Source organism: Mus caroli, unplaced genomic scaffold (genome assembly GCF_978045245.1).
Source record: "Mus caroli unplaced genomic scaffold, Mus_caroli_1 scaffold_8, whole genome shotgun sequence".
Lineage (NCBI taxonomy): Eukaryota > Metazoa > Chordata > Mammalia > Rodentia > Muridae > Mus > Mus caroli.
In genome coordinates, this window is record NW_028227263.1 from 3500461 (window position 1) to 3522813 (window position 22353).

Below are 22353 nucleotides of genomic sequence, written 5' to 3' on the forward strand. Positions count from 1 at the left end.
GAAGCAGGTTTTCATCTCTTGGTACCTCTGTTTCCCCAGTGGGTAGAACAGTGATGGTGCACACTATATATGTGGCCATAGTGTCCCTTGACATGGAGGACCTTAACATCTGAGAGCATCCCTACCAAATGATGCTCTCGACTCCCAGTGATGGTGCCATGCCTCACTGGGAGGGGTTGAGGAATCAGCATTTTGCTGTGGCTTCATGAGGACAGGCACATGGAATTTCCTGTCCTGGAAGCCACACTCTTAGGTCAAAGGTGAGCTTAGAGAAACTGACTTCTGTATCCTCCTGCTGTCCCTCAGCACACCCAGTGCCTCATCAACCGCTGGACCATGTTGGTCAATCCCCGGCATGCTGTCTGCCAGATAGACCTCACCAAGTGCATAGGAAAGGCAGGCTTACTGGCCACATCTGTGAGGGCCTGGGTGTTCCACCCCAGGCCCAGGAGCTTTGCCACACTGGGTCTGTTTGCATCCACTTCTGGGGAGCAGGGAGTAGCCCACAGCCCATAGCAGGTCCCCTCTGGTTTCTTCTCCAGAAGCTTTTGGGGCCATAGCTAACCACTGTGTCTTTATCTTCCCAGGTCACGGCCCCACCATTGGCCACATTCTGTACATCTGGAGATTATCTTGTACCCTTCCTACGCAGTCCAGCCAGGACATTATCAGCCCCACACTACACATAGTTTCCCCTTGTCATGTTTCCTTCTTTCCACTCCTACCTCTGGAACCTAAGCCATAGAGCGAGCCCCACATTTCCAACCCTGTAATTCCCTGCCACATGCATGGAGTGTTCTCCACTCTCAACAGAGGGCGGGAAAGAAAGGAGCAACTGATAGCCACGTGTATAGTAAGCCAGTCATTGACAGGTATCTTAAATATAGTGCACCTGAGGAGGCAGAACAGGACTTAGGGTCCTAGCACCAATGTAGCCACAGCTTCTTGGTGTTTGAGCAGTGCAAAGCACCCTTCTCCATGTGTCTGCCCATTGCAGCCACCACACTGATGGGTGCTAGGATGGCCTCCTCAGCCCACAGGCTCCTCTGTCTGCCTAGGATGTCCTGATGCTGCCCTTGGGTTCAGTGGCTGTGAGGCTGGTGTGTGGGTCCCTGGCTTGCTTTGCTCCTGCCCATGCTCTCAGTGTCCAGCCAATGGCTAGGTACCTCTCCCCTATTCCTCTTAGATGCCTTCTTATCCCTCGTGTTCTATTGAGAGCTCTAGCTCTGTTCCTGGCAACTTTGAACCACAAACAGGGAGCTACACAGAGTGCCCACGAAAAGACACCAGAGGAGACACACAGTGCCAGGGTTTATTGCAGCTTAGGGATGAGTGAGCACAGACCCCTCTTCAACCCCAGATCCCAGAGCCCCTCCAGCAGGCAGCCACCTTGCTTGATACAGCTCCCTGGAAGCTGATCTTGCTTGGACAGTCCCATCTGCTTTTGTGAGCGTGAGATGCCTGACACAGAGCTTGTTTTATGTGACATAGGACACACAGGCTTGCTGTGGGGAGCCCTATAGCCACAGGCTCTCACAGAGGATGAGGCCAAAACAGCCAACAGGCCCCTCAGGGCCAGATCCTCTCCTGGAACCCTCCTCAAGGGGATCTTGATTGCTCCACCACCTTCTTTGATGCTGGTCTTACCAGTGGCAGGCGGAGGAGGGTGGAGCAGAGGCAGTGAGGGCCACAGAGGGTTCTTGTGGGCCTCAGGGAGCTTGCCTGCCTAAGGTTCTCATGGTCAGTTGTGCAGGTTCTGCCCCAGGTGGAGGGACATAAGGGGTTGGGGATGCAATTGCCTTCTAGCAATGGGCTCTAGGAAGCAATCATGGAAGTCCCAGGCAGGGAGCTGCAGGCCGGGGCACAGTTGCACTCATCGATGTGGGTATAGGTGTGCTGGATGACTGTACCATCAGGACACTGCATAGTTACAGCTACATCATGGACCTTGCTCTCCTGACAGCAGGTGCACTGGCGCTCCATGGCCTGGGCCTCCATGGAGTACCTGTGGACATGGGAGGGTGCTCCTCTTAGCAGTAGAATTAGAATCATTCATGGTCCTCTGTGGGCTCTTGACAGCCGCTTGACTGTCCAGCATGGCTGCTTTCTTAAACACAAAGCCTTAGCCCTCCTGGACTCTCTTTAAACCCTGCTCCATCTCTCATAGCCTTCTGTGCTTCTATTCCCCTTCCATTCTGCTGATCCTGTACAGATGTTCCCTCTGGAAAGCCACCCTAAGCCCTGAAGTGAACCTCTGGCCATTTTTCCTGCCCTCTTTAACTACAGACTCTCAACCTTCCTGGACACTCCCTCTTCACAGCCAACCACAGCCTGGGGCCATCTAGGGCTAACAGAGGGATCCAATACTGCCTGATCCCTTACACACATATTCAGATTCCTGTCCATGAGTCCCCAACCAAACTCCTATTTTGTGCAGATAGCTATATGTGACCTTCTGACCCTAAGCAGGGGACAGTCTCTGTGAGACCCAAGGTGACAAGTAGCAACTAGTTTTGCTGTACTCTTCAGGGGAGGTTAGGTACCCACTCACTTGGATATTCCAGAACAGGAACCCTCGCAGAAGGTGATGTTGACCTCTGTCTCACAGCCCTTATACCGCAAGACAGTCGCATTTACGTGCACTTGACAGGTACTTGAGTCTGCAAAGTAGACAGGCCAGTGCAGGAACCCTAGACCCTTACTTGGAGCCCCTGGACCTGGTAAAGCTCACCCTCCATGATGTCAATTTGACAGGATCTAGAATCACCTAAGAGAGAAGCTCAGATTTTCTAGATTAAGTTAATTTATGAGAAAAGACCCACGCTGGATGTGGCCAGACCTCCATGGGCAGGGGTCTCAGCCTGAATGGAAAGGAGAAAGTGAGCTGCCAGCCATCGTTCATCCCTCGCTGCTTCCTGGCTGCAGACATCTGCCTCTACTCTTGTGGCCACTCTTGTCTCCCCACCATGGTGGGAACGGCACACTCCCGCCAGGAGCCAAACAAGTCCTTCCTTCCTTAAAATGACTTTTTCCCATGTTTTGTCACAGCAGTGTGAGAAGTAACTGACACACCTTTCATGGGTGGCCTACCCCTTCTCTCATCCTGGGACCCTGGTGGGATCTGCCATCCCATGGGAGAAACTTGTATTGCTTTTGGTGGGAACTGGATGGAGCTGAAGGAGATAGAAGATGTCTGCAACTTACCCTCTTTTTCACAGGAGTAACAGCAACCTGTTTTCCTTAGGGTTCCCTACAGAGCCAAGAATAGAACAAGACTGGAGCAGAGTTGGGATAGGGGAACAAGCTGTAGAAACACAGACTCCTTGGGGCAGAGCCTTTCAGGGGCATTATAAGGGTGGACCACCCAAAGGCAGGGCCTCCCAGGCACATACCGTACAGTTGGATACATCAGGGCAAGACGTGGGGACTGGGGTCAGTACATAGACTCCATTCTCAGACATACAGTGGTATGCAGTGCAGTTGTCCACAGGACTGTTCACCCAGGTTTCATTGGGCTGGAAAGTAAATCACACAGTAGAGGTCCAGGCAGCAATTGATCCACTTGTGGCCGAGACCTGCTCAAGGGTAGTTCTCCTTCCACCCTCTCCTATTACCTGTACTGCATGGCCCTCTGGTGTGAGGCAGGCATTTTGCAGGCACTCCCCGCAGCACTGCTCTGGCACCAGCGTGTACTTGAAGCCCTGTGGGGACAGGAGAGATGGTCAGGTCTCTCATGTATCCCAGTTACCCTCCTAAGCACACACTTGGGGCTCTGGGCTTCCTTAACAGGAACTGCAGAAAGGTCATATCTTTGCTGTGTTCCCAGGTCTTACAGCTTAGCTCACCCTGCTTCTCTTTGTTGACTGCAGTGGTTCTCAATCTTCCTAATACTACAGCCTTTTAAAACAGTTTCTCCTGTTGTAGTGACTGACCACCATAAAATTACTTCATTGCTACTTCATAACTGTAATTTTGCTACTGTTATGAATCGTAGTGTATCTGACAGACAGGTTATCTGATATGTGAAGAGTTGTTTGACCCTCAGAGGCACTGCGACCCACAGATTGAGAACCACTTGTCTATTGGTACCATATAGACCCGTTTCTAGTCCATCAGCCTGCAGGTCCTGTCCTCTAGTCCTTACTCTCCACCTACTTTTCCCAGTGGAAAAGAACAAGACCTCAAACTGAGGGTGAACTGGAGGACTCTCAGTGATAGGCTGCCATGGGTAGCCTCTTAGCATGTTTTCTGGGCCACAGGCTCACCTGGGGACAAGAGGTGGTACAGTTTATCTCCTTACACTCTACTTTTGGCTCTTGGTCACCATCAGAGAGGCAGGTGCATGTCTGGCAGGGACCCCCTGGGAAGGTTGTGCCGACCTGGAGCAGAAGAGAAGAGTGACTCAGAAGGCAAGGCAGATATGGGTGAGCGTATCAGGTCAGGATGTATAACTGAATCCAGGTAGAGCCCACAGGGCCCAGATATTTTCCCTCTGAAGGGCCCAAACCCCCTCTTCAGATCTGCCATCCATGGCAAGAATGTCAAGACAAGACCAGGGACCGGGGGACATGGGCTTCCCACCTACCTCAACCTACCCCGGCCATCCACCTTGCCTGGACTGAGCCCTTACCCCATAAATGGTGTCATTGTGTGTACACAGCTTAGGTCCTGAAAGGAAAGGGGATTGTGTATATACATCTGGCAGCAGGGCACAAACCCTGGACTCCACTGCAACCAGGCTCAGTGTCCCCTCGCCCATGCTTCTGCCCCATTCCTACTTACGACAGCTGTAGCTGGGGCAGCAGCTGCTATTCTCATGGGTCTGAACCAGCTCATACCCTGGCTCACACGTGGGCAGGTTCTTGGGGCAGGTGGTTGAATTGCAAACTGTTGAGAGGAAGTTCTGTCAGGACACTGCCCATTTATCCACCCCCTTCCCGTCTTCTTCCTTTCTGGAAATACTGGCCTCTGGTGTCATCCCCCCCCCCCCCCCCCCGGTACCTAGTGTGCTTCACAGTTTTTCTGGGTTTCAACAAATCCCCTCAGTCTTTGACCCTCTTGGTCCTCACCAATTCTCTGCTTTGTTAGCTCAGACCAGAGGTCGCCAGCTTCATTTTTAGGTGAAAAGCTGAAGCATCTTGAGCTCATCCCCCATCTCTCACATGGCCCAGTGCAGCTAAGCTAGAGTGAGACTCTTCTATGTCCCCAGGATGCTCACCACACAGTGTCTCAGGGCAGCATGGATTGTCAGCACTGGGCCAGGTCACAGTCACAAAGCCAGCTTCTGTGCACTGTGGGGGTTTATCCTGGCTCTCACACTTCACTGGCTCACACTGTACCGACACAGAGCCGGGCTCACACACACAGGCCTGACAGTTGCTGATCCAGTGTTCTCCAGGCTGAAACAGGCCAAATCAGGATCCCTGAAGGCTCTGAGGTCCTAAAGTCCCTGGCCTGTCTACCTGAACTCAACTCCAGGCCGTGGTTTACCCTAAGCAGGTTAGCTCTCTGCTGCCCAGAGTGGCAGCAGGAAGGAAGCCTAGGAGCCCATATCAGCTTCCTGGGTGAAGACTTGGCTTCCCTCCCTCCCTCCCTCCCTTCTTCATGATCTTTACTTTAACTCAAGCAGAGGCCAGCGAGCAGCACTACTCACAAACTTGGGTAGCCCGTCTGGTCCCACGCAGGCTGGAAAGAAATGAGTAAAGTTATTACCGAAGATGCTGGGATTCAAGGTCAGGCAGAAGGGGGTTATAAGCTAAGAGGACTGTGCTCTTAGCTCTGGCTACCTGTACCCAAGCCAAGACCTCTATCTTTTCCCAGGATGGAACAGAAGGTCCTAGAGAATTCTGAGGCTGTCAGGTCCCTGGGACAGTAGTAAGATTAGATGTTGAGATGCTAGCTCTTAGTGGTGAAGGTAGACAGGCTCTCTGACCAGCCCCAAGCAGCAAAGTTTAGACAGAATGGTGGCAGGCTTACAGGAGGCCTTTTGACATCTGTAGGAATTATGGCCTCACCAGGGTCTTCTCTCACACTAGTCAGGCTGAACAGGATCCTGGCTTGGGAGGTGAGGAGGGACCCTATGGAGGGCAGAGGTGGGGCAGGGTTTGTCTTATGGTAGGTGAATGGCACTTACGACACTCTGACACACAGATGTCCATGCGTGAGTTGAAGAGGAGCTGGTTCTCAGGGCAGAAGCAGCCCTCTGCCAGCATCCCAGTTGTACTGTCCTGGGTCCTAATGTGTGGAGGAGCAGCAGAGCATACATCAGAAATCAGTCAGTACCTCCACATTCCCTGTCACTGAGGTAGCACTCACCTCGAGCTGCAGGATGCCGGATGCAGGGGTCCACAGGGCCTGTATTCCTTAGTGGGTGGACAGGAGAGGTCTGTGGGCACAAAGAGTGTCATCAAACAGGTTCAGAAGAACCAAGGAAGCTGGAGCCCTAAGTTGGATGCTTCCAACTTACCACACAAGCCTCCAGTGGCATTACGCCAGTTGGTACATACACCTTGGGCCCGGCAGAGTGCTGCATAGGCCTCCAGGCTCTGACAGAGCATGTCAGTAATATTGGCATTGCAGTGGTCACTGACACAGCTTCTGAAGAAGGCATCTGGAGGGATGAGCCTGTGGCACTCTGCGAAGACCCTATGACAGTAAGTGGTCAGGGCTGGGAGCTCAGCAGGGAGGTTGGCCAAGGGAACTACTGCCCAGCCCCACCACCCCAAAGGGTGACTCACTGGCTCAGCATCAGCTCACAGAGAGGTGCAGAGGGGCACGGGGTGGAGGTCAGTGTGCTGGACACTGGGGTCTGGGGAGTGGTGCTGGGGAGAGGGCTAGGCTGAGCTAAGCAGCTGCTGCTACTGTTCCCAGGCACCAGCCATTCTTTGGCCATGTCCTGGCAGTCAGAAGCTATGGTGCCATCAGGCCGGCGGCAGTCGTCTATCTGGCTGTTTGTGCAGGTACCTGGTGCAGTAAGGCAGGGATTATATCAGCTTCCACTGTTTCCCATAGACCTGTTTCTTCCCCCACTTAGAGAACCATAATGAGCCAGGTCGTGACTACTCACCACACTGGCCCTCAGTATTGCTGCTGAAATATCTGTAGGGCAACCATATCTGGAAGATGTTCCCATCAAAGGTGATGATGGTGCCAATGGTGGAAATGTTGACACTCATTGTGGTGGCCCCACTCAAGGACACGGTCACACCATTCTTACTGAAGCCTGACCGTATCCACATCTGGTCCCATATAATCTAGGGATGTCCAGAGGGAACCAATAATCAGAGGGCCAGCTAGGCAGCACGCTGCTTTGGGAGTTCCCCCTCCCAAACACAAGGGGCATTCCTATTGTCTTCCTCAGTCTAGAGCTAGGAGTCATTTCTTTGCGTAGGCCAGCTCCTACAGGCCATTTCTGCAGAGGGGAGAATGTTCTTGGTCCTCGGGGCTTTTCCTCTCTGTCTATGTCACCCCATATCTAGACCTCATGTTTGCAGTGTGGTATGGGGGCCCTACCTATCACAAGACTCACCAGGCTCTCTTCCTTCCCACCATCAGTGGTGGTGATGGTAAGGATAATCTCCATGGAGTTGTAGTACACACTGAGGGCACGGGGACAGGAGGTGACATTTGTGGTAGCCCCACAGTAGTAGCTGTGGGCAAGGATGTTCAGGTTACCATGGCGAGGGTGGATCTCTCTCATGAGCACCGAGGTACAGTTATCCAGGAAAGTATAGGAGGTGCCATCGAATGTCAGGTAGTGTGAGTGCCCCCATCCACTGCAGAAGCCTATGGGAGATTACAGTTGGAGACTCACTCTCCAACCATGTTACCCAGTGCCACCTCAGGAACTAGTACCTCAAGGGAACAGTTGCTACATCTATAAAATAGGTGTCTCCCAAACTATAGTTATTGTGAATATGATGGTCTTAAAATGGGACCATTCCAAGTTACCTAGAATGTCTATCTGGCTGTTTGTGCAGGTACCTGGTGCAGTAAGGCAGGGATTATATCAGCTTCCGCTGTTTCCCATAGACCTGTTTCTTCCCCCACTTAGAGAACCATAATGAGCCAGGTTGTGACTACTCACCACACTGGCCCTCAGTATTGCTGCTGAAATATCTGTAGGGCAACCATATCTGGAAGATGTTCCCATACTGCACCAGGTACCTGCATAAACAGCCAGTGTCCCTTGAACCTACTGACAGTGTACTTATAAGTGATAGAGAGACACGGAGCAGAAGGTCATAAGAAGATGGAGGCCGAATGAAGCAATGAAGCCACAAGCCAAGGACTCCCATAGCCCTTAACCTGCAAAGGCAGGAAGGACTCTCCCCAGCCTCCATAGGGAGTGTGGCCTTGCATGATTTGATCTGGCTCTAGCTTGGAGATGGGAGACCCTAAGAGTTTTCAGTTCTAAGTCCCAAACTTGAGTCATTTATCATCCAGTAATGGAAGTTGTCATCAGTGCCACCCTGCCTCTCTCTGGTTACAGCCCCTGCCTGTGTCACATCCATGTTCTACACCTCCATGTGCACACTGCTTGCAGGCTAGCACAGCGTGTGCACATGCTGTCTGAGATTGACAGACACTGAGGTCTGATGCCTCGGTGCTGTCCCACCTTGCTGAGCTGCCCCATGCCTGCCCTCTGCTCACATTCACACTCGTAGTGGAAGTGGCAAGGCTCCTTGTCCCACACTTTGATAGGCAAGTGACGGTTGGCACAGGTGACATTGTCCACAGGCTCTGGCTCAAGGAGAATGATTTGATTGTTGCCCTGGCACCTGGCCACTGTGCAGTTCTCCAGGGTCCAAGACTCATTCACCTGAGGGAGAAGACATACAGGGGGTTTACCTGGAGCTTGTGTGGAGACTCAAGCCCTGTCCTGTCTGCAGCTCTAGGTTCCCACAGCTCTGAATGCCAGAAGGCAGCCAGTGTCTGCTGATCAAGACTCCAGAGCCTGTGCACCCCTCTCAAAAGGAGCTAGCTACTGGAAGGCAGGTCACTGAGACAGGCCACAGGGCTGGGGTGCTGCTGAGAGCCATGGCTTAACCCCAAAGCAGTTGTCCCTGACAACCCAAAATCACACCACACTGGAGGGAGCTGGAGGGGGAAGGGAAACTCACCTGCCGGGGAGGGATAGCATTATCACAGCCAGGAAGCAGGGGAGGCAGAGGTTCAGTGGTAGAAGACATTGGAGGTGAAGAGGAGGGGCAGGTACCCTGGAAGCGGTCAACATCACAATACTGGTTGCAGATGGCATAGAACTGGCAGCCAGCTCCATCAGTCTTATTGTAGATGATATCCCCTGTGAGGGAAAGGACACAAGAAAACATAGCGACACCCCAGCTAAAGAGGCAGGCTAGTGCCAGGGGGAGGAGGTATAGGGTCTGAGGGGTAGCCTGAGGGCTCATAGCTCTGAAAACTGACAGGGGACATAGAGTAGGGAGGACATGGGCTTGTCTACTCACCAGGTAAGAACAGCTGCCCAAATGCCTGACAGAAACAGGGTGATGGGGAAGATGCATGGCTGGAAAAGACAGGCCTGGGGGTACTGAAGACGGAGGAAAAAGCAGTAGTCACACTGAAGGTCACCTGGCTGCTGGGGGAAACTTTGGGGGTATAAGGGGTCCCTGAGGTTGAGGATGGGGCCACAGTGGGGCCAGTGGCTATAGGTGAAGTCTCTGTGGTCAACATTGTAGAGGTGTGAGTAGACATCAGGGAAGAGGAGTGGGGCTCGCTGGAACTACTGAGTCCGGGGGGAAAAGTATTCAAAGCCAGGGAAGTGTGAGCAGATGGCAGGTGAGAGGAAGAAAGAGCAGTGGACATGGTGGCCATGGGTGACGAGGTACAGTGGCTATAGTTGTCACAGCAGAGGAGGCGCACATGGTAGTTGTCACAATACTGCAAAGGTCCTGATTGGTTGATATTTTTGCATATCAGCCCGAATCGCACATCACACTGGACCACCTGCTCTAGAGTTTCCAGGGGCCTGTCTGGCTCTTTCTCTGAACGGCACTCAATGTCCTTGGGCTGATCACAGAAGATGTAGCCAACCTCACGAAATACTGCATAGACCTCAAAGTCCCCGCCTCTGGGGCCGGGGTTAGGGTAGTCTGCGTCAAACCACTCTGTCCATTTGCAGCGAGGTGTACAGCCTGAGTTAGGAAGTGTAGACCATGTGGATGCTTGGGTGCTTGGCCCTGAAGAGCTGGCAGGACGGTTAGTCTGAAAGGTGGACTCCATGCTCGAGGACACTGAGGTTGTGAAAGGGACCAGGGGAGACTTGATGGTGGTGTAAGGGGTGGTAGGACAGTGGCTATAGTCATCACAGCAAAGCACACGTATATTGTAGTTAAAGCACATTTTGAAATCATCTTTCTGGTCTTCATTTTTGCAGATCAGCCCCGTTTCCAGGTTGCAGCTTACTACTTGGCCGACCTTATCGATGCTCACTGCAGGGTAGTTCTCTGCCCGACACTCAATTTTCTCTGGTGCCTGGCACATCTTCTTACCAGAGGCCCTGATATTTTCATAAGTTTCCATGTCCCCTTTTGCTGCTCCCGAGGTCGGTGAATCCACATCAAACCATTCAGTCCACTTACACTTGGGTTGGCAGAGTGTCGTGCCCTGGGGGGTAGTAGCATTAGTCACAGTTACTGGTAGGGTAGATGTCACTGGTATACTGGTGGACACCTCTGTTATGCCTGTGGTAGACTCTAGGCTGGTGGACAGAGATGTTGAGGAGACAGTGCCAGCTGTACCCGTAAGTATACTTGTCCAGATTCCAGTTGACGACGTTTGCTGTGTTGTCAAGCCAGTCGTCGACAGTAATGTCTCAGGAAAGATCTTGGGTGTTGTATGAATTGAGGAGACGCTTCTTGGGCTGCTGGTTTCCGTGACACTCGAGATGCTTGTTGCTACTGTGGTGGAGACTGAGTGAGGACTGGTCACGGTCAGACTAGTGTTGGGAAGAGGCTTAGAACTCAGGGTCTGAGTGGCAGTAGTTGCTGATCCTGTTATTGGGGCCGACCCTGTAGGGGTGGTAGATCCCTGGCAGTGGCTAACACTACAACAGAGCACCTTGATCAGGTAGTTGTAGCACATCGGGAAAGTGCCTCCCTGGTCCTTGTTGTAGCACACCAGACCAGAGCTGACATCACACTTCACTTTCTGTCCCAACTCGTCCACATTCACTTCGGGGTAGTTCTGGGCCATACACCTGATGTCCTGGGGCTTCTCACAGATTTTTTCTCCATTGGCCCTGATATTCTCATATGTCTCAATGTCTCCTCCATCAATGCTAGATGAAGGGTAGTCTACATCGATCCACTTTGTCCACTGACATTGGGGTTGGCAGGTGGTGGAGGATGTCTCAGGGCTGGTGGCTGGGTGTGTGGTCGTGCCTCTATGAGGAGGACTGGAGGGCCCAGCAGAGGTCAGGGAGGTGGAGGAGTATGACTTGCTCATCTGACTCCCACTTGTTGATGTGGCTGAAGATGTTGTGACATGGGGCCTACTAGGCAACATAGAGTTGGTTTTGGAAATGTCACTGGTGACTAGTGTTTGAGGGTTCCTGGTTGTCATTGTGGTAGAAATGGGCTGGATGGATCTGGTGGCCATGGTTGGGGTACTAGAAGGGAGGCTATTCCACAATGTGGTTTTTGTTCTAGAGAACTGTCTGCCAGTGGAGGTGGTTGGCTTGGCAGTGCTTGGAACATTGGAGGAGGCTGTCCATGAACTTGTACTTGGTTTACCTGAATGTGGCTCTTCTGAAGTTGGGAGAAGGCTGGTGGGAGAGGCTGGAGAGGTAGAGAGACTAGAGACAGGGTAACTCCCAGTAGTCCTAGCTGTGGTGATGGAGACAATCTTCTCCGTCCTGGGGGTAGAGGGTCTACTTTGAGTTGTGAATGAAGTTGAGGGTTTTGGCTCCTCTGATGGCAACTTGCTTGTTGTGGACGTGGAGACTGTGCTGGAAAATCCAGGTACTGATGTGGAGGTGGTAGACAGTGGTCCAGTTGTGCCGATACAGCTGGTATCTTCCTCACAGCAGAGAACACGGATGTGGTAGTTGAAACAGATTTGGTTGTCACTCTGCTTGCTGTTCCTACAGATGAGTCCAAAGTCCACATTACAAACCACCTCCTGGCCCAGCTTCTGGAAGGATATGTTGGGAAAGAGGACAGCTTCACACTCGATGTCCACGGGTTTCTTGCATATCTTGATACCTGTCTTGTTCTGAATATGATAGTAGGTCTCGATGTCTCCTTCAAACTGGCCAGGTTGGGGTTTGTCACTGTCCAGCCATTCTGTCCAGGTGCATTGAGATTTACAGCCTGTGGAACTGGTCCCTGTGGTTGTAAGGGCTGAGGAGAGACCAGTGGTTTGCAAGGATGAGGTTTGAGTCTCTCTGGGTGTGCCTGTGGCTACAGAAGAAGCTGTGGTAAGGACTGTGGTTTTTCCAGAGGAAGAAAGTGACTCTGTGCTGCTGGTGCTGGTAGGCATGCTGGACACAGGCCAGGAAGTATGCGTAGCAGTCCCAGAAGTGGCAGTTGAGGCAGTTCCTGTTGTGGGAGCTGACCCTGCAGCGGTGGTAGATCCCTGGCAGTGGCTAACACTGCAACAGAGCACCTGGATCAGGTAGTTGTAGCACATTGGTAAAGTGCCTCCCTGGTCCTTGTTGTAGCACACCAGACCAGAGCTGACATCACACTTCACTTTCTGTCCCAACTCGTCCACATTCACTCCGGGGTAGTTCTGGGCCATACACCTGATGTCCTGGGGCTTCTCACAGATTTTTTCTCCATTGGCCCTGATATTCTCATATGTCTCGATGTCTCCTCCATCAATGCTAGATGAAGGGTAGTCTACATCGATCCACTCTGTCCACTGACATTGGGGTTGGCAGGTAGTGGAGGAGGTCTCAGGGCTGCTGGCTGGCTGTGTAACTGTGCTGGGCCTTGAAGTGGACCCGGTCTGTGTGCCAGGTCCTGCTGTGGAGCTGGCTGAGGGAACTGTAGGGAGCTCTGAGGTGGTCTTGGTATGGGGTCTTGAGGACAAGGTCTCAGTAACTGCTCTGGTCGTGGAGGCAGTGGTGGCTGGGTGTGTGGTCGTGCCTCCATGAGGAGGACTGGAGGGCCCAGCAGTGGTCAGGGAGGTGGAGATGGTTGTCATGCTGGACAGGGAAGCCCTTGAGGTTGTTGCTGAGAGTGAATTGGTAGTGTGGGGACTGCTGGGAGGCAGGGAGTGCCCTCGAGAGGTGGACCAGCCAGTCACCACTGATGGGCTGCCAGAGGACTCTAGACTCTTGGGATGCTCAGTGCTCACTGAGGAGACTGTGAGAGGACTGGTGGGTGGGGACGACACACTTGTCCTCAGGGTCCAAAGGGTGGGCAACTCTGTGGCTTCCGTACTGGTAGTAGGGCCTGAGGGAGACCAGGTCTCAATTGAACTAGTGTTGGGCAAAGGCTTGGAGGACAGGGTCTGGGGAGTGGAGGTGGCAGTTTCTGTTGTTGAGACCGACCCTGCAGGGGTGGTAGATCCCTGGCAGTGGCTAACACTACAACAGAGCACCTTGATCAGGTAGTTGTAGCACATCGGGAAAGTGCTTCCCTGGTCCTTGTTGTAGCACACCAGACCAGAGCTGACATCACACTTCACTTTCTGTCCCAACTCGTCCACATTCACTCCGGGGTAGTTCTGGGCCATACACCTGATGTCCTGAGGCTTCTCACAGATTTTTTCTCCATTGGCCCTGATATTCTCATATGTCTCGATGTCTCCTCCATCAATGCTAGATGAAGGGTAGTCTACATCAATCCACTCTGTCCACTGACATTGGGGTTGGCAGGTAGTGGAGGAGGTCTCAGGGCTGCTGGCTGGCTGTGTGACTGTGCTGGGCCTTGAAGTGGACCCGGTCTGTGTGCCAGGTCCTGCTGTGGAGCTGGCTGAGGGAACTGTAGGGAGCTCTGAGGTGGTCTTGGTATGGGGTCTTGAGGACAAGGTCTCAGTAACTGCTCTGGTCATGGAGGCAGTGGTGGCTGGGTGTGTGGTCGTGCCTCCATGAGGAGGACTGGAGGGCCCAGCAGTGGTCAGGGAGGTGGAGATGGTTGTCATGCTGGACAGGGAAGCCCTTGAGGTTGTTGCTGAGAGTGAATTGGTAGTGTGGGGACTGCTGGGAGGCAGGGAGTGCCCTCGAGAGGTGGACCAGCCAGTCACCACTGATGGGCTGCCAGAGGACTCTAGGCTCTTGGGATGCTCAGTGCTCACTGAGGAGACTGTGAGAGGAGTGGTGGGTGGGGACGACACACTTGTCCTCAGGGTCCAAAGGGTGGGCAACTCTGTGGCTTCCGTACTGGTAGTAGGGCCTGAGGGAGACCAGGTCTCAATTGAACTAGTGTTGGGCAAAGGCTTGGAGGACAGGGTCTGGGGAGTGGAGGTGGCAGTTTCTGTTGTTGAGACCGACCCTGCAGGGGTGGTAGATCCCTGGCAGTGGCTAACACTACAACAGAGCACCTTGATCAGGTAGTTGTAGCACATCGGGAAAGTGCCTCCCTGGTCCTTGTTGTAGCACACCAGACCAGAGCTGACATCACACTTCACTTTCTGTCCCAACTCGTCCACATTCACTTCGGGGTAGTTCTGGGCCATACACCTGATGTCCTGGGGCTTCTCACAGATTTTTTCTCCATTGGCCCTGATATTCTCATATGTCTCGATGTCTCCTCCATCAATGCTAGATGAAGGGTAGTCTACATCGATCCACTTTGTCCACTGACATTGGGGTTGGCAGGTGGTGGAGGATGTCTCAGGGCTGCTGGCTGGCTGTGTAACTGTGCTGGGCCTTGAAGTGGACCCGGTCTGTGTGCCAGGTCCTGCTGTGGAGCTGGCTGAGGGAACTGTAGGGAGCTCTGAGGTGGTCTTGGTATGGGGTCTTGAGGACAAGGTCTCAGTAACTGCTCTGGTCGTGGAGGCAGTGGTGGCTGGGTGTGTGGTCGTGCCTCCATGAGGAGGACTGGAGGGCCCAGCAGTGGTCAGGGAGGTGGAGATGGTTGTCATGCTGGACAGGGAAGCCCTTGAGGTTGTTGCTGAGAGTGAATTGGTAGTGTGGGGACTGCTGGGAGGCAGGGAGTGCCCTCGAGAGGTGGACCAGCCAGTCACCACTGATGGGCTGCCAGAGGACTCTAGACTCTTGGGATGCTCAGTGCTCACTGAGGAGACTGTGAGAGGAGTGGTGGGTGGGGACGACACACTTGTCCTCAGGGTCCAAAGGGTGGGCAACTCTGTGGCTTCCGTACTGGTAGTAGGGCCTGAGGGAGACCAGGTCTCAATTGAACTAGTGTTGGGCAAAGGCTTGGAGGACAGGGTCTGGGGAGTGGAGGTGGCAGTTTCTGTTGTTGAGACCGACCCTGCAGGGGTGGTAGATCCCTGGCAGTGGCTAACACTACAACAGAGCACCTTGATCAGGTAGTTGTAGCACATCGGGAAAGTGCTTCCCTGGTCCTTGTTGTAGCACACCAGACCAGAGCTGACATCACACTTCACTTTCTGTCCCAACTCGTCCACATTCACTCCAGGGTAGTTCTGGGCCATACACCTGATGTCCTGAGGCTTCTCACAGATTTTTTCTCCATTGGCCCTGATATTCTCATATGTCTCGATGTCTCCTCCATCAATGCTAGATGAAGGGTAGTCTACATCGATCCACTCTGTCCACTGACATTGGGGTTGGCAGGTAGTGGAGGAGGTCTCAGGGCTGCTGGCTGGCTGTGTTACTGTGCTGGGCCTTGAAGTGGACCCGGTCTGTGTGCCAGGTCCTGCTGTGGAGCTGGCTGAGGGAACTGTAGGGAGCTCTGAGGTGGTCTTGGTATGGGGTCTTGAGGACAAGGTCTCAGTAACTGCTCTGGTCGTGGAGGCAGTGGTGGCTGGGTGTGTGGTCGTGCCTCCATGAGGAGGACTGGAGGGCCCAGCAGTGGTCAGGGAGGTGGAGATGGTTGTCATGCTGGACAGGGAAGCCCTTGAGGTTGTTGCTGAGAGTGAATTGGTAGTGTGGGGACTGCTGGGAGGCAGGGAGTGCCCTCGAGAGGTGGACCAGCCAGTCACCACTGATGGGCTGCCAGAGGACTCTAGACTCTTGGGATGCTCAGTGCTCACTGAGGAGACTGTGAGAGGACTGGTGGGTGGGGACGACACACTTGTCCTCAGGGTCCAAAGGGTGGGCAACTCTGTGGCTTCCGTACTGGTAGTAGGGCCTGAGGGAGACCAGGTCTCAATTGAACTAGTGTTGGGCAAAGGCTTGGAGGACAGGGTCTGGGGAGTGGAGGTGGCAGTTTCTGTTGTTGAGACCGACCCTGCAGGGGTGGTAGATCCCTGGCAGTGGCTAACACTGCAACAGAGCACCTTGATCAGGTAGTTGTAGCACATCTGGAAAGTGCTTCCCTGGTCCTTGTTGTAGCACACCAGACCAGAGCTGACATCACACTTCACTTTCTGTCCCAACTCGTCCACATTCATTCCAGGGTAGTTCTGGGCCATACACCTGATGTCCTGGGGCTTCTCACAGATTTTTTCTCCATTGGCCTTGATATTCTCATATGTCTCGATGTCTCCTCCATCAATGCTAGATGAAGGGTAGTCTACATCGATCCACTTTGTCCACTGACATTGGGGTTGGCAGGTAGTGGAGGAGGTCTCAGGGCTGCTGGCTGGCTGTGTGACTGTGCTGGGCCTTGAAGTAGACCTGGTTTGTGAAGTGAATACTGCTGTTGTCCGGGAGCTAAGCATTGTGTTCTCGTTGGTCGCTTTCAGTGTTGTAGTCCAGGTAGGGTTGGACAGGGGGAGGCTGCTGGCTGACGACATAGAAGGTGAAGTATGTCTGCTGTTTGAGGTAAATGGCACTGTTTGTCTTGAGCTGTGAGTTTTATCCACTGATGTCTTTTTCTCTTCTCTGGTCCAGGACTGTGATTCTGAGGATGCTGTATGAGTGGTAAGTGTAGGCGAAGAGGGTCTTCTGCTGGTGTCAGGCTGGGAGGGAGTGGTACTTATGCCCAAGGTCAGAGAGGAGCCACAGGGCACATAATCACAACAGAGAACCCTCAGCTCATAGTCGTGGCACAGCGGGGGGCTCTGTTCACTGTTGAAGCATCTCAGCCCAGTGGATGGGTCACAGCTGACCTTCTGACCCAGCTTCTCTAAGTCCATGCTAGGGAATTTCACTGCACGGCATTCGATGCCAACGGGGGTTTGACACACCTGGTGCCCTTTCTTCCTCAGGTTCTCAAATGTTTCAAAGTCCCCGCCTGTCATGCCAGCCTCTGGATGGCTCTCATCATACCAAATGGACCAGTGGCAGACCTCATGAACACACACGGTAGACACAGTGGAAGCTGAGCCTGTGGGGAAAGCAATAAATGGCCCTGCTCAGTTCCTCTGACCACAGAGTACAGAAACAGAGGGTGCTGCACCTTTACAGAAGTTAGGACTATTCCTGACCTGAATCCAGGACCTGCCAGCCAATCTGGAAAGAGCTCACTGACTGAGGTATGACACAACCAAAGACAAATGGAACCTGGGGATTTTTGTGGTCTCTGGTGCCAGCCCTACCAGTTGTACTAAAGAGTCTTGGGGACCAGAAAGGGAGGGGTGAGGTCATGGCTACCAGGCAGAGCCTGGGCTACCAGATAATGGGTCAGGACCCAGCATGTCTCTGCAGCTGGAGTCCTTGACAACTTCCCTTATCCCAGATGTGGCCAACCCTCTCCCTGGGTTAACATAATAGTTTAGAGTTCATGGGCTCCCAGAAAACCTGGTATGGGCTTACCGTTTGTGGCAAGGGGTGCCAGGGTGGTGGTGAATGTGAATGGTGTGGTAGATGGGACTTCATGGCACACTTCAGTTGTGCGTGCTATAGTCCCATTGTCTTTGCAGATGGCTACTAAGCAGGCGCCGAGGCCATCGGTGGTGTTGTAGACAACATCATTGTAGTTGTAGGTACGGCCCTCATAGGTGCATGTGCAGGCTGAGGATTACATGCACTGACTTAGTTTACTCACCCTCCAGCTCTTCTTCAACCCCAAACCCACAGCCTTTCCTTACCTGTAAGGTTGTAAACACACTGGAGGCCACCAGGGGTGCAGAGACTAGAGGGAAGACAGGGGCTCTGAGGATCTGTGGACAACCCTTAACTAACATGCTTTCATCCTCTCTGCCTTCTCCCAACCACCCTGGGGTCTCTACCCTCCTCCTTCCCTGGGTCCTTTCTCACCAACTCTGGCAATTCTCGGCTGTAGCGACCTGTGTGCCAATGTCATGGTAGTTTCCATCGTCATCGTAGCAGCCACACTGAGCCACACACTTCATCTGGTCCTCATTGAAGAAGGGCTGGTTGGCTGGGCACTGTGGGTAGCAGCCTAGAGCATGCAGAGGTTTGTCATTTGACTTTCCATCCTCTCAAGCATGGATTCATTTGCTCAGCCTCAAATCAGTGGCAGAGAACCCCCTAGTACATTGGGTCTGCCTTCAAGGTCCATGCATGTGTTATGGGCCCGAAGGTTCCAGCCTCACCTTCCAGACCTGGCAGGTCAACAAGGCAGTGTCCAGTTGGGTTCCGACAGGTCTTCAGACAGGGGGCTCCACAGGGCTGATAGTGCCACTCACATTCCCCATGAGGGTTGTAGTAGTCACAGAAAAGAGCTGAGCAAGGAGGGCAGAGCTAAGTGGGCGCCTGTTAGACTTTATGCTAGCCTGCACCCATATACACAAGCCTTGGGCTAGGCAGATAGCTTCCCTGGGTTCATTCCCTCCCCCAAATCCTGGAGGCCACAGCCTCAACTACCACCTATCAGATGTCAAAGAGCCACACGTGTATATAAATATGTGGACACATGTACAAAAACACATGTGTGTATGCGTACACACACACACACACACACACACACACAAACGTACACTCACATGTCAGAGTGGCCAGAATCAAAGGCATGAGGGAGGTACCTCATCCCCAGTCCCACCCTTCAATACCATAAACAGAGCCCCACTCACGGCAGATGTCCGGTGTCCTCCAGGACAAGCACACACCCACATCACGGCAGGCCTGGGCATAGGCGGCCACAGCGGTGCAGAAACACTCGCAGTCACCCCCTGAGTCACAGGCACACACATCATGCACACAGGCTTCATAGTATTTTGTAGAGTCAACCTGGAACAGAGGAGCCAGAGTGCCACTCAGTGAGGACAGCAATGCCTACCCAGGTCACAGGGCAGCTGAATGTGGGGAAGGGTATAGAGCTAGCCATAGTTCAAACGCACACTTATAGGAATCCTGAGTTGGTACTGTGGCTGCTATCAGAGTGTTCTAAGTAGGAATGGTCCAGCACCACCTTTCTGGTTCACTAGTATAACTGCATACTTGCATACCTGCATACCCATAACCCGCTGTTTGTACACCCATATGCCTGTGCTCCTCCACCTGCTCACCTGGCAGCTTGTACACCTGCCTGGATACCTGAATACGTATACCTATCTGTAAAGGTATACCTATCTGTATAGGTATGCATATGGCTTACTATATATATCTGGCCACTTGCATACTTGCTTATATGTCTAACTGCACACTGACATGCCCATCTGCCTGTACAGCTGTTCATTTGTGCACCTGCACACCTGTGAAACTGTATACCTTCCCACCCATGCACATGCCTCAATGCACACCAATGCACCTGCCTACCCATGAACTGGCACACCTGTCCGTGTGTTTACCCACCCTCCTAACCACGTGCATATCCTCCTGTCTTTGGGCCTGTGCGCTTTCCCTCTGCCCACGAGTGCACCCACCTGTCTGCTCACACAGATGCTCGCCTGTGTAACACTGTGTGCCTGCCCACCTGCACCCGTACAGATACTCACCTGCCCATCTGCCTGCCTGTGTGCCTCCCTGCATACTTGCCCATACAACTGCCTGCATGTATCTGCCCCACTTTCACACCTGCTTTCCTGCACACATGAGTGTCTGCATACCTGTACATCTTCACTAATGCTCTGCGGGTCCTTTTTCTTGATCTAGTCGTATGATCTGCAGGTTTTACACCTACAGGGCAGAGCACTGTGGTCTCAATTCTGTCCTTGTACTCTCGCTCCAGTGCACCGGCTTCCATCCTATGTCTACCTTCCCATAACTGAATCGTTCCCTGGATTGCTGTGCCCATGACCTCTGGTGGCTCCCTGGTTTGCTTTTTGGTGTGAACCCCTCCCTGACCACCCTTCTGCCTCATTCCTGTGGAGGATTGCTTAGAGACAGCACATTTTATCCCCCATCCATTTGAATGAGTTGGTTCCCAGAGACCACTTGACCTTCCAGACCCCTGCAAACATTGGTTCTCAACCTTCCTAATGCTGTGACCCTTCCTCGTGGAGTGGTGACCCCAGCCATATTATTTCATTGCTACTTCATAACTGTGAGTTTGCTTGTTATAAATTGTAATGTACATGTCTGATATGCAGGATGTCTATTATGCGACTCCCAAAGCGGGTCACAACCTGCAGGTTGCGAACCACTGAAGTAGTGGGTGGTAACTACCAGACTGGCACAGCTGTGGGACATGTGGTTAACTGCCTAATTCTGTGGTAGAGAGGACCTACCACTCACACTGTGCCAACTGGAAGACCCCAGAGTGGACTCCAATTCTTGCTTTTGCCACCAAGTGCACCTCCAAGTTAGCCTTTTCAGGCCACAGTGAACCAAGATATGGAGAGCATGGTGACCAGAGGGACCCCTGTCCACCTGCTCACAAGGTTGGTGTGGTGAGGTGAGTAGCACTGGCTACCCATGATCCATGAGTACTTTCTGGTCATGGCCTGAGAGCCTGTGTGGTGAAGCTGCTTTCCTAACTGGACACGAGTCTTGGTTAGCCTTTGGAGGTCTAATGAGAGCCAGTTACCACCTCCTGTGGGGGAATCCTGCTGGTTTTCTGATATACACTGGACAGGTCTGGGGGTCACCCAGGAAGATGATGACAGAACTCCACTGAGAGCCACGGGTTGTGACTGGTCCCAAGGGCTGGTCCCAAAATAGTGGAGATGACTCCATGATGGATATATGCATGAATGCCCACTCATCTTGTAGGAGATTTAGACCTAGAACTTGAAAGCCCAGAGCCAAGGAACATGTGCTCTGACTGGGTCAGGATGGCCCTCAAGGGTCTGCTATGTGCCTGGTCCAGCAAGACTCAAGTCCTACCAGGAAGAAGCAGGCAGCTGCAAGTCCTTTGAACCAAGGCCAGGTCCTACCTGAGAGTGGCAGGCGGCAAACGTTGCGCTGTTGATGATGCTGCACTTCTTCTGGGCCCAGGACTTGCGGTAAGGGTTTGCAATGCAGGGGTCCTTGGGAACTGGGGCGTCTGGGCAGGATGGGGAGAACTTCCAGCTATTTCCAAACTCCAGCACATCACCCACCACAGACTGGCTGCGTGTGGTGAAGTCATTGATGGCATTGTTGTCAAAGTTCCCACAGAGGCCACAGACCCTGCCCTGCAGACCACATGAGGAGAGAGAATTCTTATACAGGTAAGTGAGGTGACACGGAGCCTGACTTGGGAGTAGAACATAGGGAAAATCTATTCCCCCTGGGTTGTATCCAGTTAACTTCCAAATGAAGTCGGTCCTGGGGCAGGAGGGTGAATCGAATGTATTCTCTATAGAAGATTGTCTCTGCACAGGCCTGTGGGCAGGGCTAGGTCACGGATCATGATTCTAGTCCACCCACTATTCATTGAAATCTTAACTCATCCCTCTTGGAACCTGATGTGTGTGGTCTCAGTGGCCAAGACTTTTCAATGTAGATCAACCCTCATAGCCTTGCCAGCGTCCAGCCTTAGACCTGTCGGAACTGAGCCTAGAAGTAGGGTGCCTGGTGGCCACACTTGCCTTATAATGCTGCTGCAGCCGGACAAACACACTGGTCTTCCTGTCCCAGGACACGACTATCCCGCTGCGGATCTCAATGACCAGGAAGATGCCCATGAATCTGATCTTGTATGGAGGGTCTCCGCTTGGCCCTTGCTCTACCACCTTAAAGTTCCCCTCATGAAGGATCAGCTCATAGCTCTATAGATGGAGAAAGGGCAAGGGCTTCAGGGAGCTGGGAGAGAAAGAGTTTGCCTGCTACCCTCGGAGGACGCCTCAGCAGATGGAGACTTACTGGGTGAAGGGTGGAGAATGTCAAACCACGTACCTGCAGGTCTGCAAAGGCTCACATGTGCAGTGCTGTCTCACACCATCCCCCACCCACCTCAGGTGACCTGATGCTGCCTTCCTCCACACAGGAGAGGATGCATGCCAAGCCAGTCACTCTGCTTTCTGCTC

At 52.9% G+C, this 22353-nt stretch overlaps 1 protein-coding gene across 1 annotated transcript in view; it reads right to left on the reverse strand.

Annotated features, from left to right (window-relative positions):
* Nucleotides 1–1217: 1217 nt before the first annotated feature.
* The window catches only part of Muc5b (mucin 5B, oligomeric mucus/gel-forming), a 31372-nt gene continuing 10236 nt past the window's right edge, over nt 1218–22353 (reverse strand). Inside the window, exons 21-46 of the mRNA XM_085841110.1 lie at nt 21916–22095; nt 21280–21519; nt 19036–19192; nt 18559–18687; nt 18260–18404; nt 18091–18134; nt 17816–18013; nt 9468–17387; nt 9123–9304; nt 8653–8821; nt 7529–7785; nt 7067–7253; nt 6738–6963; nt 6467–6645; nt 6316–6385; nt 6134–6234; nt 5654–5685; nt 5219–5399; nt 4783–4887; nt 4631–4668; nt 4266–4379; nt 3615–3701; nt 3393–3515; nt 3205–3250; nt 2552–2660; nt 1218–2005 (exon numbers count right to left, since the gene is read on the reverse strand). Coding sequence (XP_085697236.1) covers nt 1816–2005; nt 2552–2660; nt 3205–3250; nt 3393–3515; nt 3615–3701; nt 4266–4379; nt 4631–4668; nt 4783–4887; nt 5219–5399; nt 5654–5685; nt 6134–6234; nt 6316–6385; nt 6467–6645; nt 6738–6963; nt 7067–7253; nt 7529–7785; nt 8653–8821; nt 9123–9304; nt 9468–17387; nt 17816–18013; nt 18091–18134; nt 18260–18404; nt 18559–18687; nt 19036–19192; nt 21280–21519; nt 21916–22095 — 11409 coding nt within the window. The 3' untranslated portion in view covers nt 1218–1815. The remainder of the gene's footprint in view (nt 2006–2551; nt 2661–3204; nt 3251–3392; nt 3516–3614; nt 3702–4265; nt 4380–4630; nt 4669–4782; nt 4888–5218; nt 5400–5653; nt 5686–6133; nt 6235–6315; nt 6386–6466; nt 6646–6737; nt 6964–7066; nt 7254–7528; nt 7786–8652; nt 8822–9122; nt 9305–9467; nt 17388–17815; nt 18014–18090; nt 18135–18259; nt 18405–18558; nt 18688–19035; nt 19193–21279; nt 21520–21915; nt 22096–22353) is intronic.